Source organism: Oncorhynchus mykiss, chromosome 5 (genome assembly GCF_057628025.1).
Source record: "Oncorhynchus mykiss isolate SJ-2025 chromosome 5, ASM5762802v1, whole genome shotgun sequence".
Lineage (NCBI taxonomy): Eukaryota > Metazoa > Chordata > Actinopteri > Salmoniformes > Salmonidae > Oncorhynchus > Oncorhynchus mykiss.
The window spans coordinates 63,270,547-63,286,055 of NC_143026.1; the positions used below are offsets into that span (position 1 = coordinate 63,270,547).

The 15,509-nt window shown below is 44.1% G+C and overlaps 1 protein-coding gene and 1 long non-coding RNA gene across 5 annotated transcripts in view; both read left to right on the forward strand.

Moving 5' to 3' along the window:
- LOC149983543 (uncharacterized) overlaps nucleotides 1-10,467 on the forward strand; it is a 246,593-nt gene extending 236,126 nt beyond the window's left edge. The window contains exon 3 of the long non-coding RNA XR_016496222.1: nucleotides 10,405-10,467. This is a non-coding gene — a long non-coding RNA (uncharacterized LOC149983543). The remainder of the gene's footprint in view (nucleotides 1-10,404) is intronic.
- On the forward strand, nucleotides 133-7,045 carry LOC110524251 (MAU2 chromatid cohesion factor homolog). 4 transcript variants are annotated; one of them, XM_021603725.3, is made up of 19 exons: nucleotides 133-366; nucleotides 665-682; nucleotides 842-913; nucleotides 1,032-1,127; nucleotides 1,251-1,345; nucleotides 1,506-1,533; nucleotides 1,703-1,858; nucleotides 2,041-2,187; nucleotides 2,323-2,413; nucleotides 2,522-2,625; nucleotides 2,810-2,887; nucleotides 3,022-3,096; nucleotides 3,207-3,290; nucleotides 3,370-3,419; nucleotides 3,600-3,677; nucleotides 3,792-3,903; nucleotides 5,392-5,482; nucleotides 5,601-5,728; nucleotides 5,883-7,045. In XM_021603725.3, the coding sequence occupies exons 1-19, from the start codon at nucleotides 133-135 to the stop codon at nucleotides 5,955-5,957; spliced, it is 1,812 nt and encodes a 603-aa protein (XP_021459400.1). In that variant the 3' UTR covers nucleotides 5,958-7,045. The 4 variants fall into 4 exon arrangements, with proteins under 4 accessions (XP_021459400.1, XP_021459402.1, XP_021459401.1 ...); XM_021603727.3 differs by having other exon boundaries at nucleotides 3,022-3,087; XM_021603726.3 differs by having other exon boundaries at nucleotides 842-907.
- Nucleotides 10,468-15,509: the final 5,042 nt, after the last annotated feature.

Genomic DNA, 15,509 nt, shown 5'->3' on the forward strand with positions numbered 1-15,509 from the left:
TTGGACTACAAGTCCCATATATATTTTCAAACCGAACATTGGACTCCACGCGAAATCACGCGAGGGAGACACAGCACTCAGTTTTTTTTGACACAGCGATCAGTACTTGTTGTTGTTGTTGTTTTCGGGAAAATGGCGTCCAACGTAGAGGCCCCGGAGTCGTGGTACCTCGCCCTCCTTGGCTTTGCAGAACATTTCCGCACCTCAAGTCCACCCAAAATTCGTCTGTGTGTGCATTGTCTTCAAGCTGTTTTTCAGTTTAAACCCCCGCAAAGGGTGGAGGCCAGAACTCACCTTCAACTCGGCTCGGTGCTCTATCATCATACGAAGAACAGCGAGCTGGCGCGGAGCCACTTGGAGAAAGCGGTGAGGGAGAGTTTAGGAAAGCTCGATGATGGAACCAGAGATGCTTTAGTCGAGGCCTTGAATAGTGAAATGGGAACAGTAATAAGTTCGATAACTAGCGTTAGAGCCTGGCTTTCTGGTATCAGTCATAAGTATTTGGACTCAGAAGATAATTTGCTAGCATGATAGCCTAGCCGGTAGGCCTGTGCATCTTTCACAAGTTCAGTGTGTTAGAAGTTGCCACTACTGTTGCTTGCTTTGACTGCATGCAACATTGTACTGTATTTTGTCTCTAACATCTCCTCTTCTATTTTTTCAGTGGTTAATATCACAACAAGTATCCTTTTCAATGCTATGGTTTCAACGCCAACACTACAGTAACTAGCATTACAATGTCGTGCAATTCTGCAGAACATTTCTCAGTTCTGTGTTTGCTGTTGTAGTAAAATTCTGTATTAAATGTCAATTAAGGGGTTTCCTTAACAGAATATCTCAGATCCCACAATTTGAAGATGTTAAATTTGAAGCAGCAAGTCTTTTGTCCGAACTCTATTGTCAGCAGGTACCGGTAAATAAAGCTAAAATACATTTCCTGCTTTTACAATGTCTGGAGACCCATTTTGACAAACATGTTTTCATTCAAGTGTAAGGTCGAGTAGTTTTGATTCTGTATTTGTTGTTTTCAGAATCTGGTGGATTCTGCAAAGCCTTTACTGCGAAAGGCAATCCAGATCTCACAGCAAACTCCCTATTGGCACTGTCGCCTGCTATTTCAACTAGCGGTATGTTATACTGTCAGATGTAATGTAAATACAGACTGAATTGACTTGACTCTTTTGGATGTTTGATTGTAGCCTTTACATTGCAGTGCATTGAATGTGTCATATTTTTTTCCCTTTTATCAGCAACTGCACACTCTGGAGAAAGACCTTGTGTCTGCCTGTGACCTCCTAGGGGTCGGTGCTGAGTATGCCAGAGTGGTGGGCTCGGAATACACCAGGTACTGTAACCTTGCTGTGCTGAACTATTTACTTTTTCTGTCCACATTTAATCATCCATAAAAGAAGATACAGTAGATGTTATGTTAAACATGCCCTCCAGTGAACTTAATGAAAACATTTGTATAACGGTCGGCTGAGTATGCAATGTGTGTTTCTCAGGGCGCTGTTCCTCCTGAGTAAAGGAATGGTAAGTCTCAAATTATTTTATGAAAATGCAGAATTTTGTATCTGTCATTTGTGTTTTAGTAAGTATTAACAGATATCTTAAGTATGCAATGCACTTATAGCATGGGTATAAACTAATATTTTGCACTAGAGAATCCATACCATAATGTTATGTTTATCCTTTGTATCAGCTCTTACTGATGGAGAGGAAGCTGGGGGAGGTGCACCCTCTGCTCACGCTGTGCGGGACGATCGTGGAGAACTGGCAGGGAAACCCCATTCAGAAAGAGTCTCTCAGGGTATTTTTCCTGGTGCTGCAGGTCACACACTACCTGGATGCCGGACAGGTAAAGACGCCTGTCAGGCTGGATCAAAACCACCGATGCACTAACTGTGGTCCACAAGGGCAATAACACCCAACATTGTAGTCATGCACCCCTGGACAAGATGGCCTATATGCTTTCCCACTCATTTGTAGTGTAGTTGAAACAGCTTCACTGGTATTGACCACCTCCATGTTATGTTGCAGGTGAAGAGTGTGAAGCCCTGTCTTAAGCAGCTGCAGCAGTGCATCCAGACCATCTCTACACTCCATGATGATGAGATCCTGCCCAGTAACCCTGCTGACCTCTTCCACTGGCTGCCCAAGGAACACATGTGTGTTCTCGTCTACCTGGTGAGCCCCATATTTTCCCTTCTCATCTGATACCTGAGGACTGATCCCCCACAGACACTGGTGCAGATCTGAAAGGATTGGATAGGTAAAAGCAACATGTAACATGGTAATAACCTTGTTCTCTATATGATCCAGGTGACTGTCATGCACTCCATGCAAGCAGGGTATTTGGAGAAGGCACAGAAATACACAGACAAAGCACTCATGCAGCTTGAGAAACTAAAAAGTAAGTGATTTGAAGCCCACATGCGTCACCTCTTTTCTGTACCACTATCAAAATCATCTGTTTAACACCCACTGTTGTCTAAAACGTCCCACCCCGCCCTTATTTCAGTGCTGGACAGCAGTCCCATCCTTTCAACGTTCCAGGTCATTCTGCTGGAGCACATCATCATGTGTCGGCTAGTCACTGGTCACAAGGCTACTGCATTACAAGAGGTAATGTAGAAGCATCCATGGACCAATCTTATTTCTGTTTTACTCATTCACTCTGAACATAAACACTGTGCGAAGTTACAGTGGAATGTTTAAAAGTTCAATCAAAGTAGCTACTGGAATATATGATGGGCAATTTCATGCCCATTGACAGTTGAGATGATGACTTTCTCTCTCCATATCCCAGATCTCCCAGGTCTGCCAACTGTGCCAACAGTCCCCCAGGTTATTCACCAATCACGCTGCCCAACTCCACACTCTACTAGTAAGTATTTGAAACCTTCACCCAGAATACATACCCTCAATTCACTATCTTGAATAACAGTTTACCACCCACTTCTCTAACTGGAACTCTAAAACTCCCTTCTTTTAACTTTATGTGCTGTTCCATTTTTTCAGGGCCTGTATTGCATATCTGTCAACTGTATGGACAACGCAGAGGCACAGTTCACCGCCGCTTTGCGGGTAAGTGACGTAAGTCGTAACGCTAAGCTTATTATACGGGTTCTCTCTGCATGCGTTCAATATGTATTACATTGTCACGTTTTGGATAGTAAGTTCATCTGTAGGTGTTTCCTTTCCAGCTAACTACACACCAGGAACTGTGGGCGTTCATTGTGACAAACCTGGCCAGCGTCTACATCAGGGAAGGAAACAGACACCAGGAGGTTAGTAGACACACACACACTATTCATTTTTACTCAAAATAAAGTATTGTCAACTGTATTAACCTTGTTTCTTTTAAAGCTCTACAGTCTCCTTGAGAGGATAAACCCTGATCACAACTTTCCTGTGAGGTGTGTTAATACGTATTGCATAACACAGATATTTTAATGGTTGCTCAATTTTGCTTTGTAATCCAAACACATTCTCAGGGCCAAATACCTTTTTTTTTTTAAGGCTAAGAATGCAGCCCGTTGCTGAGCTGGTGTATTTGACTACAAGCTGACAGGCTTGTTTGTTTGGTTGTGTTGCAGCTCTCACTGTCTCCGCGCTGCAGCTTTCTACATCCGAGGACTGCTGTCCTTCTTCCAAGGACGCTACAACGAGGCCAAGTGAGTCTCCCCCACCCCCTTTTTTACGGAGTTGCTGAGAAGTGTCCCATAAGTCCTCAAATTTTCCGTGGGAATTGGAAAATACATAATTTCATAATGATACTCTTATTACAGACGGTTCCTTAGAGAAACTCTGAAGATGTCCAATGCGGAGGACCTGAATAGACTGACAGCCTGCTCACTGGTTCTGCTAGGCCATATATTCTATGTACTGGGAAACCACAGGGTAAGATCACTCCACAATGGTCACAAATTGATATTTTTCAAGGAACATCTACCCTGCCCCTTTACAAAAATTATGTATGGGTCCATAGCTTACTGTATAGTATACATTTTATTCAACGTGTGCGGAAAAAAGTATTTGTGTATGTACAGTTGAAGGTGGAAGTTTACATACACTTAGGTTGAAGTCATTAACTCGTTTTTCAACCACTCCACAAATTTCTTGTTAACAAACTATAGTTTTGGCAAGTTGGTTAGGACAGCTACTTTGTAGACCTCCACAAGTCTGGTTCAGTCTTGGGAGCTACTTCTAAACGCCTGAAGGTACCACGTTCATCTGTACAAACAATAGTACGCAAGTATAAACAGCATGGGACCACGCAGCCGTCATGCCGCTCAGGAAGGAGGCGTGTTCTGTTTCCTAGAGATTAACGTGCTTTGGTGCGGAAAGTGCAAATCAATCCCAGAACAACAGCAAAGGACCTTGTGAAGATGCTGGAGGAAACGGGTACAAAAGTATCTACAGTCAAATGAGTCCTATATCGACATAACCTGAAAGGCCGCTCAGCAAGGAAGAAGCCACTGCTCCACAACTGCCATAAAAAAAAGCCAGATTACGGTTTGCAACTGCACATGGGGACAAAGATCGTACTTTTTGGATAAGTGTCCTCTAGTCTGATGAAACAAAAATAGAACTGTTTGGCCATAATGACCATCGTTATGTTTGGAGGAAAAAGGGGAGCCTTGCAAGCCGAAGAACACCATCCCAACCGTGAAGCATGGGGGTGGCAGCATTATGTTGGTGGGGTGTTTTGCTGCAGGAGGGACTGGTGCACTTCACAAAATAATGGCATTGTGAGGAAGGAAAATGATGTGGATATATTGAAGCAACATCTCAAGACATCAGTGAGGAAGTTAAAGCTTGGTCACATGGACAATGACTTCAAGCATACTTCCAAAGCTGTGGCAAAATGGCTTAAGGACAACAAAGTCGAGGTAGTGGAGTGGCCATCACAAAGCCCTGACCTCAATCTTATAGAAAATTGTGGGCAGAACTGAAAAAGCGTGTGCGATCAAGGAGGGCTACAACCCTGACTCCGTTACACCAGCTCTATCAGGAGGAATATGCCAAAAGTCACCCAACTTATTGTGGGAAGCTTGTGGAAGGCTACCTGAAACATTTGACCCAAGTTAAGCTATTTAAAGGCAATGCTACCAAATACTAATTGAGTGTATGTAAACTTCTGACCCACTGGGAATGTGATGAAAGAAATATAAAAGCTGAACTAAATCATTCTCTCTACTATTATTCTGACGTTTCACATTCTGAAAATAAAGTGGTGTTCCTAACTGACCTAAGACAGGGAATTTTTACAAGGATTAAATGTCAGGAATTGTGAAAAACTGAGTTTAAATGTATTTGGCTAAGGTGTATGTGAACTTCTGACTCAAACTGTAGCTTGCGTAACAATATGTTGTTGTTTTTCTCTAGGAAAGCAACAACATGGTGGTTCCAGCGATGCAGCTGGCCAGCAAGATCCCTGACATGTCTGTCCAGCTGTGGTCCTCTGCCCTTTTAAAAGGTACGTCCCTACCTGTGCATTTCTTTTGTCTTTGGATTGAGCTTCAATGCTCCCTACTAAGCTTAAAGTATTTGATGTAGGTTTCCTTGACCACACTGTTTTTGTCTTGTCCCTGTAGATCTGAACAAGGCCCTGGGAAACACCATAGATGCCCATGAAGCTGCTCAGATGCACCAGAACTTCTCCCAGCAGCTTCTCCAGGACCACATCGCTGCCTGCAGCCTCCCCGAACACAACCTAATCAGCGTACATATCAATTTATCTTTAACTTTTTATCTTTAATTATTACTGCCGTAAAAGTTGTGTATTGTAAATAGATAATATAGGTTGTTTTAGCTGTGTTTCTGTTGTCTGTCTGGCTCAGATGGGTAATTAACAATACTAATCTCCTCTGTGACAGTGGACGGACGGCCCACCACCTGGGCAGTTTCAAGCCCAGAACGGCCCGACAACCAGCCTGGCCAGCCTGCTATGAACACATGGCTCCGTCATACACATGCATACGAGAGAGCGAGAGCAAACTGACAACACACAAGGGCTACCATTCTTCTAGCCTCAAAGATGTCTATAATTCAACTATCGTTTCTTTACGTCTTTTGAAAATTAGAGGGGTACTGGGAAAACATAGTAGCAGTTATACAATTAATTTATTAATGTTGATATTTTTGTAACTTTAGCAAAATATTTGACCGCTTTTCTTTGTATGAATGCCATTTTTCCTATGCATGGAAGTTACTGATGTTGATTAACTCTTCAACTGTTGCTAATCATTTGCTGAGGATTTTCACAGCTAGTCATTGTTTTCTAGCACCACATCCACGTGAATTAGTGTAGGTACACTTGGCATTACTTCTCATGGATTGAACCAGCAACATGTTTTGTTTCATGTTAAGTTTGGACTTGAATGTTAAATTGGTAGTGTTGAGATAAAGGGTTTGAATATCTTCCTGAAAGAGTGCATGAGAGAATAGTGAAGGAGTTGGAATGTTCATTAGTGCAGTTACTTAATGGACCAGCAGGTGTCCCTTTTGAGCTGTGATTTGATAAACCTGCTTTGAGAGAGGAATATTTGTTGTAACATTTGACATGCCATAGATCACCGATTTGCCCATTTTAAAGATGCATCACAAACACAACTATTATTGGATATACATATGAATTCTAGTTCATTTATTGAGTTCCATAGATCATGAAGATGGACATTTTTTGAACATACAAGAAACTTTTGGATAAAGAGAAATCGGTGTATTACTTTTTGTTATGTTATAATTTGTCTAGTTAAAGGTTTTCTTTACAATACATTGTATACATATGCCACATGGGAAACCTTTATTGTACAGTGACATTTTATAAAGTAAATGTAGTCAAGTGTGTAATGTATTTTAACTACCAGTATCACATGTAGAAATCCAACTCAATGCTTGCTATTTAAGTCAATCTATATGGACACGTCAGAAGCTTGAGTATTTGCCATATTCTATCCAATGCCTGTGTTTTTATTGATTATATTGTTTTTCAATATTTTTGGGGACAAAGTCTGAATAAATGTGGTATTTGCAACCATTTTGTGTTGTTTCAAAAAAAAAAATGTATTTGTCACAGGCCGAATGCAACAGGTGTAGTAGACCTTACAGTGAAATGCTTACTTACAAGCCCTTAACCAACCATGCAGTTTTAAGAAAAATACCTAAAGAAAGAAAAGTTAAATATTTAAACAGCAGCAGTAAAGAAGCTATATACAGGATGTGCGGAGGCACCGGTTAGTCGAGGTAATTGAGGTAATATGTACATGTAGGTAGACTTATTAAAGTGGCTATGCATAGATAATAACAGAGTAGCAGCAGCATATGGGGGGGCAGTGCAAATAGTCTGGGTAGCCATTTGATTAGATGTTCAGGAGTCTTATGGCTTGGGGGTTAGATGCTGTTTAGAAGCCTCTTGGACCTAGACTTGGCGCTCCAGTACCGCTTGCCGTGTGGTAGCAATGGGAAAACAGTCTATGACTAGAACAAAAGAAAGTAAGTAAGCTATATTCAGGGTCAGTCAGTTCCTTATTTACAATGTGCAGGCTACTGGAGTGCAGTCTACTGGAGTGCAGGCTACTGGAGTGCAGTCTACTGGAGTGCAGGCTGCTGGAGTGCAGTCTACTGGAGTGCAGTCTACTGGAGTGCAGGCTACTGGAGTGCAGTCTACTGGAGTGCAGGCTACTGGAGTGCAGGCTACTGGAGTGCAGACTACTGGAGTGCAGGCTACTGGAGTGCAGGCTACTGGAGTGCAGTCTACTGGAGTGCAGGCTACTGGAGTGCAGGCTACTGGAGTGCAGTCTACTGGAGTGCAGGCTACTGGAGTGATACGTTTTTTACTGCCGTTTAATTTAGTAAATACTTTCTTAACACTTTTTTTCTAACATTGCATTTTTGGTTAAGAGCTTGTAAGTAAGCATTTCACTGTAAGGTGTTGTATTCGGCGCATGTGAAGAACGACATTTGATTTGATGTATATTGGTATGGACTAATTATCTGTACAACTAACAGTATTTATTAAAGTATGATATGAATTCAATGCACTTTAAAACAGTCCAGTAACAGGTTTGCAATGTAGTAGGTGTTTAGTAGGACAGAGAAATATTGCTTCAGTGATACACCCATTCTGTATTATAACTTAGATTTATACTTTGATTCATCTCCAGATGTGCAACAGGACTTTAGCTCCAGTGATTAATTTTTTTAATGTACTGCTATTTCTGTTGGTATTTGTGTGTATCCTTCGAAAACAACCCATGTATCTCCTTGTGCAATTGAAGCCATTTCAGAAGATGATATGTATGTTTTGGATGATTTGCCACCATTCCATGTAAAGTGTTCCTAAGATTTCAGAGTATTCAAATATGCAACTTCTGTTCTGTCTATTGATGTTCTGTATTATGCCATGTTTGTGTTTTGTGTGGCCCCCAGCAAGAGTAGCTGCTCCTTCAGCATCAGCTAATGGGGATCCTAATAAAATACTAAAATGCTAATACTATCATCTCACCAGTTATTTCCTACCACAAAAAAAAAGATGTACGGTGTCTGTACAAATAGGTCTATCTTGAAATCATTGCTCCTTCATTGCAGAGCCATGTCAGGCCAGACCATCCTGCCTCTCAAATCAAATCACATTTTATTTGTCACATGCTTCCTAAACAACAGGTGTAGACCAACAGTGAAATGCTTACTCAGGGCCCTTCCCAACAATACAGAGACAAAGAAAATAGAGAAATAACAGAAAAGTGAAGCACCTCATAATAAAAGTACTAATAAATACACAAGGAGTAATGATAACTTGGTTATATACAGGGGTACCATTACCGAATTGATGTGCAGGGGTACAAGTTCATTGTGGTAGACACAGTGCCTTGCGAAAGTATTCGGCCCCCTTGAACTTTGCGACCTTTTGCCACATTTCAGGCTTCAAACATAAAGATATAAAACTGTATTTTTTTGTGAATAATCAACAACAAGTGGGACACAATCATGAAGTGGAACAACATTTATTGGATATTTCAAACTTTTTTAACAAATCAAAAACTGAAAAATTGGGCGTGCAAAATTATTCAGCCCCCTTAATACTTTGTAGCGCCACCTTTTGCTGCGATTACAGCTGTAAGTCGCTTGGGGTATGTCTCTATCAGTTTTGCACATCGAGAGACTGAAATTTCTTCCCAGTCCTCCTTGCAAAACAGCTCGAGCTCAGTAAGGTTGGATGGAGAGCATTTGTGAACAGCAGTTTTCAGTTCTTTCCACAGATTCTCGATTGGATTCAGGTCTGGACTTTGACTTGGCCATTCTAACACCTGGATATGTTTATTTTTGAACCATTCCATTGTAGATTTTGCTTTATGTTTTGGATCATTGTCTTGTTGGAAGACAAATCTCCGTCCCAGTCTCAGGTCTTTTGCAGACTCCATCAGGTTTTCTTCCAGAATGGTCCTGTATTTGGCTCCATCCATCTTCCCATCAATTTTAACCATCTTCCCTGTCCCTGCTGAAGAAAAGCAGGCCCAAACCATGATGCTGCCACCACCATGTTTGACAGTGGGGATGGTATGTTCAGGGTGATGAGCTGTGTTGCTTTTACGCCAAACATAACGTTTTGCATTGTTGCCAAAAAGTTCAATTTTGGTTTCATCTGACCAGAGCACCTTCTTCCACATGTTTGGTGTGTCTCCCAGGTGGCTTGTGGCAAACCTTAAACGGCACTTTTTATGGATATCTTTAAGAAATGGCTTTCTTCTTGCCACTCTTCCATAAAGGCCAGATTTGTGCAATATACGACTGATTGTTGTCCTATGGACAGAGTCTCCCACCTCAGCTGTAGATCTCTGCAGTTCATCCAGAGTGATCATGGGCCTCTTGGCTGCATCTCTGATCAGTCTTCTCCTTGTATGAGCTGAAAGTTTAGAGGGACGGCCAGGTCTTGGTAGATTTGCAGTGGTCTGATACTCCTTCCCTTTCAATATTATCGCTTGCACAGTGCTCCTTGGGATGTTTAAAGCTTGGGAAATCTTTTTGTATCCAAAACCGGCTTTAAACTTCTTCACAACAGTATCTCGGACCTGCCTGGTGTGTTCCTTGTTCTTCATGATGCTCTCTGCGCTTTTAACGGACCTCTGAGACTATCACAGTGCAGGTGCATTTATATGTAGACTTGATTACACACAGGTGGATTGTATTTATCATCATTAGTCATTTAGGTCAACATTGGATCATTCAGAGATCCTCAGTGAACTTCTGGAGAGAGTTTGCTGCACTGAAAGTAAAGGGGCTGAATAATTTTGCACGCCCAATTTTTCAGTTTTTGATTTGTTAAAAAAGTTTGAAATATCCAATAAATGTCGTTCCACTTCATGGTTGTGTCCCACTTGTTGTTAATTATTCACAAAGCCTGAAATGTGGCAAAAGGTCGCAAAGTTCAAGGGGGCCGAATACTTTCGCAAGGCACTGTATGTACAGTACATATAACTACGAATAATAATAAATAGTAGCAGCCTATGTGACTTCAAAAAAGTTAGTGCAAAAAGGGTCTATACAGATAGTCTGGGTAGCTATTTGGTTAACTATTTAACTAACTATGTAGCAGTCTTATGGCTTGGTGGTGGAAGCTCTTCGGGTTCCTGTTGGTTCCAGACTTGGTGCATCGATACCGTTTGCTGTGCGGTAGCAGAGAGAACAGTCTATGATTTGGATGGCTGGAGTAGGGCCTTCCTCTGACATCGCCTGTTATAGAGGTCCTGGATGGCTGGGAGCTTGACCCAAGCGATGTACAGGGCCATATCCATTACCCTCTGTAGTGCCTTGCGGTCGGATGCCAAGCAGTTGCCATACCAAGCGGTGATGCTGCCAGTCAAGATGCTCTCAATGGTGCAGCTGTAGAACTTTCTAAGTGCCCATGCAAAATCTTTTCAACCTCCTGAGAGGGAAGAGGCATTGTCGGGCACTCTTCACGACTGTGTGTGTGGACAATGATAAATCCTTAGTGATGTGGACACTGAGGAGCTTGAAGCTCTCAACCTGCTCCACTACAACCCCGTTGATGTGAATGGGGGCTTGTTCTGCCTTCCATTTCCTGTAGTCCACGATCAGCTCTTTTGTCTTGCTGACGTTGAATGAGAGGTTGTTGTCCTGGCAACACACTGCCAGGTCTCTGACCTGCTCCCTATAGGCTGTCTCATCGTCGTCAGTGATCAACACTGTTGTGTCATTGGCAAACTTAATGACAGTGTTGGAGTTGTGCATGGCCACACAGTCTTGGGTGAATAGGGAGTACAGGATGGGTCGTCAGGAAGTCAAGGATCCAGTTGCAGAGGGAGGTGTTCAGTCCCAGAGTCTTTAGCTTATTAAGGAGCTTGGAGGGCACTATCGTGTTGAACGCTGAGCTGTAGTCAATTAACACAATTTTCACATAAGTGTTCCTCTTGTCCACGTGGGAAAGGGCAATGTGGAGTGCAATAAATATTGCGTCATCTGTGGATCTGTTGGGGCAGGGTGTCTGGGATGATGGTGTTGGTGTGAGCCATGACCAGCCTTTCAAAGCATTTCATGGCTACAGATGTGAGTGCTACTAGGCGATAGTAATTTAGGGAGGTTACCTTGGCGTTCTTGGACACAGGAACTATGGTGGTCTGCTTGAAACTGCGTGCGATACATAGCAGCGCCTCGTATTGGCCGGGCTAGAGTGGGCATCGAGCCAGGTGCCATGAAGCCGGCTCAGCGCATCTGGTCTCCAGGGCGTCTCCTCGGGCCGGGGTACATGGCACCAGCCTTACGCATGGTGTCCCCGGTTCGCCAGTTTAGCCCAGTGCGGGCTATTCCACCTCGCCGCACTAGCCTGGCTACGGGGAGCATTCAACCAGGTAAGGTTGGGCAGGCTTGGTGCTCGAGAGCTCCAGTGCGCCTTCACGGTCCGGTCTATCCGGTTCCACCTCCACGCACCAGCCCTCCGGTGGCAGCCCCCTGCACCAGGCTGTCTCTCCGTCTCCTTCCTACAGGTGCCTGCTCAGCGCTGCCAGAGTCTTCCTCCTGCCCAGCGCTGCCAGAGTCTTCCTCCTGCCCAGCGCTGCCAGAGTCTCCCGTCTGTCCTGAGCTGCCAGAGTCTCCCGTCTGTCCTGAGCTGCCAGAGTCTCCCGTCTGTCCTGAGCTGCCAGAGTCGCCCGTCTGTCCTGAGCTGCCAGTCTCCCATCTCTTCTGAGCTGCCAGAGCCGTCAGTCAGCGAGGAGCTGCCGGAGCCGTCAGTCAGCCTGGAGCTGCCGGAGCCATCAGTCAGCCAGGAGCTGCCGGAGCCGTCCGTCAGCCAGGAACTGCCGGAATAGCCCTTCACTCCGGAGCTGCCGGAGTCTCCCGCCTGTCCGGTGCTGCCGGAATCTCCCGTCCGTCCGGTGCTGCCGGAATCTCCCGTCCATTCGGGACCCGTGGCTTGGGTCCCCAGTCCGAGGTCGGCGGCGAGGGTCGCCGCGTTAAAGAGGCCACAGAGGCAGGTAAAGAGACGGAGAAGGACTATGGTGGAGTGGGGTCCACGTCCCGCGCCAGAGCCGCCACTGCGGACAGACACCCACCCAGACTCTCCCCTATAGGTTTCGGTTTTGCGGCCGGAGTTCGCACCTTTGGTGGGGGGTACTGTCACGTTCTGACCTTAGTTATTTTATTATGTCTTTGTTTTAGTCTGGTCAGGGCGTAAATTGGGTGGGTTGTCTATGTTCCGTTTTCTATGTTGTGTTTGCGTTTGGCCTGGTATGGTTCTCAATCAGAGGCAGGTGTCATTAGTTGTCTCTGATTGAGAATCATACTTAGGTAGCCTTTTCCCACTTGTGTTTCGTGGGTGTTTATTTTCTGTTCTGTGTTTTATTTCACCGTTCAGGACTGTTCGTTTGTCGTTTTATTGTTTTTGTTTCAGTGTTCACTATTCGTGTTTAAAATCAAGATGAACACTTACCACGCTGCGCTTTGGTCCTCTCCTTCATACGACGACCGTTACAATTGTCTACAACTTATCATGACGTATTATAACTCAGGTAAGCTGAACCTCAAGACTTCCTTAATATTAGAGATTGAGCACCAGGTGTTTTTAACAAAGAGACACACACCTCCACCTTGAGCTTACCGGACGATTCCGTTCTGTCTGGCCGATGCATAAAAAAACAGCTTGATGCATATGATCCATGTCCTTGTTCAGCCACAACTCAGAGAAACATAGGATATTACAGTTCTTCAGGTTCTGTTAGGATAGGATAGCCTTGAACGGCACTCATCCAGTTTGTTCTCCAGTGATACGTTCGCCAATAGAATGGAGGGTAGAGGCGGTTTATGCACTCACCAACATATTTTTGCGCTGTTCTGATGTCCAGAAGTTCTTTCCGGTCATAGGAAACGATGGCAGAAACCTTATTTTCAAAAAAAGTTACAATCAGTACAAAAAACCCCACAAAATAGCAGAATTGGTCAGGAGCCCTTAAAAAGGCTTCTATCCATTGCAGCATCACTCCCGTTCCCTCCTGTCCAAGCGCTGGGGAGATAAATGGTGAGAGAGGTGAAAACTCCTCTAAGAGTGTCAAGACATCCCTCAATAAACCGGTGAGGTTTCAATCAAATGTATTTATAAAGCAGATTTTATATCAGCAGACGTCACAAAGTGCTTATACAGAAACCCAGCCTAAAACCCCAAAAAGAACATGTAAAGCAGATGTAGAAGCACAGTGGCTAGGAAACACTCCATAGAAAGGCAGGAACCAAGGAAGAAAAGAGGAACCAGGCTCTGAGGGTTGGCCAGTCCTCTTCTGGCTGTGCCAGGTGGAGATTATAAGAGTACATGGCCATTTAAGCCAGATCGTTCTTCAAGATGTTCAAACGTTCATAGATGACCATCAGGGTCAAATAATAATCACAGTGGTTGTAGAGGGTGTAACAGGGCAGTATCTCTGGAGTAAATGTCAGTTGGTTTTTCATAGCCATTCAGAGATTGAGACAGCAGGTGCGTTAGAGAGGGAGGGAGAGGGATAGAGGGTCGAAAACAGCAGGTCTGGAACAAGGTAGCGCGTCTGGTGAACAGTTTAGGGTTCCATCGCAAAAGGGCAAAGCAGCAGAAACTCGATCAGCAGCACGGCCAGGTGGACTGGTGACCGGGCCTGGAGTCGTCAGTCCTCTGAGAGAGAAGAGAGAGACGAGAGAATTAGAGGGAGCACACTTAAGTTCACACAGATAAGACAGGAGATTTACACCAAATCGGACAGACTGACTCTAGCCCCCCGGCACATAGACTATTGCAGCATAGATACTGGAGACTGAGACAGGGGTTAGTCGGGGACACTGTGGCACCGTCCTACGATACCCCTGGACAAAGCACAGCCCCCACACTGCTAGAAGGATATCAACAGACCACCGACTTACTACTGAGACAGTAGGTGGAGTATAGCCCACGAAGATCTCCCCCAGCTGGAAGGTTTGGTGGCCATTTTCATGAATGTGTTGAGAAATACAGGATAAAAAAACTTGAGTGTCTCCATTGATCATACGTCCTGGCAGTTCTGTGCAGACTCAGGACAACTGAGTTTTGGAGAAATACGCATATTCAAAGAGGAGTCCATAAAGATGCTGCTCTGAGAATGGACCATTATTCTCATACTAGATACCTCTGTTTCATGTGATGCTGCTGCCCCAGCACTGCGATGAAAAGAGGAGAGAGGAGTCTGACTCTTCTATTGTTGAGAGGATCCAGGAACATCCACCATCCTCAGCATCCTCGTGTCACAATGCTGTTGGCAATGCTGATTTCTTTGCCGAAACCCAGAGAGCAGTGGAGGAACCATCCAAGGCAGGTGATAAGTCCAACCTCAATAAACTGGTAAGGTTATATCTATATATATGGGTAAAGATGTATTTAATTTGAACTAAAGGTAATATAAGGAACCTCTGTTTCATGTGATGTTGCTGCTTTAGGACTGGTGAGAGGCAGACAGAGAAGTCTGCCTCAACTTGTTGAAGAGGTGCAGGAGAAGTCTGCCTCTATTGTTGAAGAGGTGCAGGAGAAGTCTGCCTCTATTGTTGAAGAGGTGCAGGAGAAGTCTGCCTCAATTGTTGAAGAGGTGCAGGAGAAGTCTGCCTCTATTGTTGAAGAGGTGCAGGAGAAGTCTGCCTCTATTGTTGAAGAGGTGCAGGAGAAGTCTGCCTCTATTGTTGAAGAGGTGCAGTAGAAGTCTGTCTTTATTGTTGAAGAGGTGCAGGAGAAGTCTGTCTTTATTGTTGAAGAGGTGCAGGAGAAGTCTGTCTTTATTGTTGAAGAGGTGCAGGAGAAGTCTGTCTTTATTGTTGAAGAGGTGCAGGAGAAGTCTGTCTTTATTGTTGAAGAGGTGCAGGAGAAGTCTGTCTTTATTGTTGAAGAGGTGCAGGAGAAGTCTGTCTTTATTGTTGAAGAGGTGCAGGAGAAGTCTGTCTTTATTGTTGAAGAGGTGCAGGAGAAGTCTGTCTTTATTGTTGAAGAGGTGCAGGAGAAGTCTGTC

Coding starts and splice junctions, on each gene's coding strand:
- LOC110524251 (XM_021603725.3), top strand. CDS start 133: ATGGCGTCCAACGTAGAGGCCCCGGAGTCGTGGTACCTCGCCCTCCTT. Junction 914..1,031: donor TCTATTGTCAGCAGGTACCG/GTAAATAAAGCT, acceptor TGTTGTTTTCAG/AATCTGGTGGATTCTGCAAA. Junction 2,414..2,521: donor GCAGCTTGAGAAACTAAAAA/GTAAGTGATTTG, acceptor CCCTTATTTCAG/TGCTGGACAGCAGTCCCATC.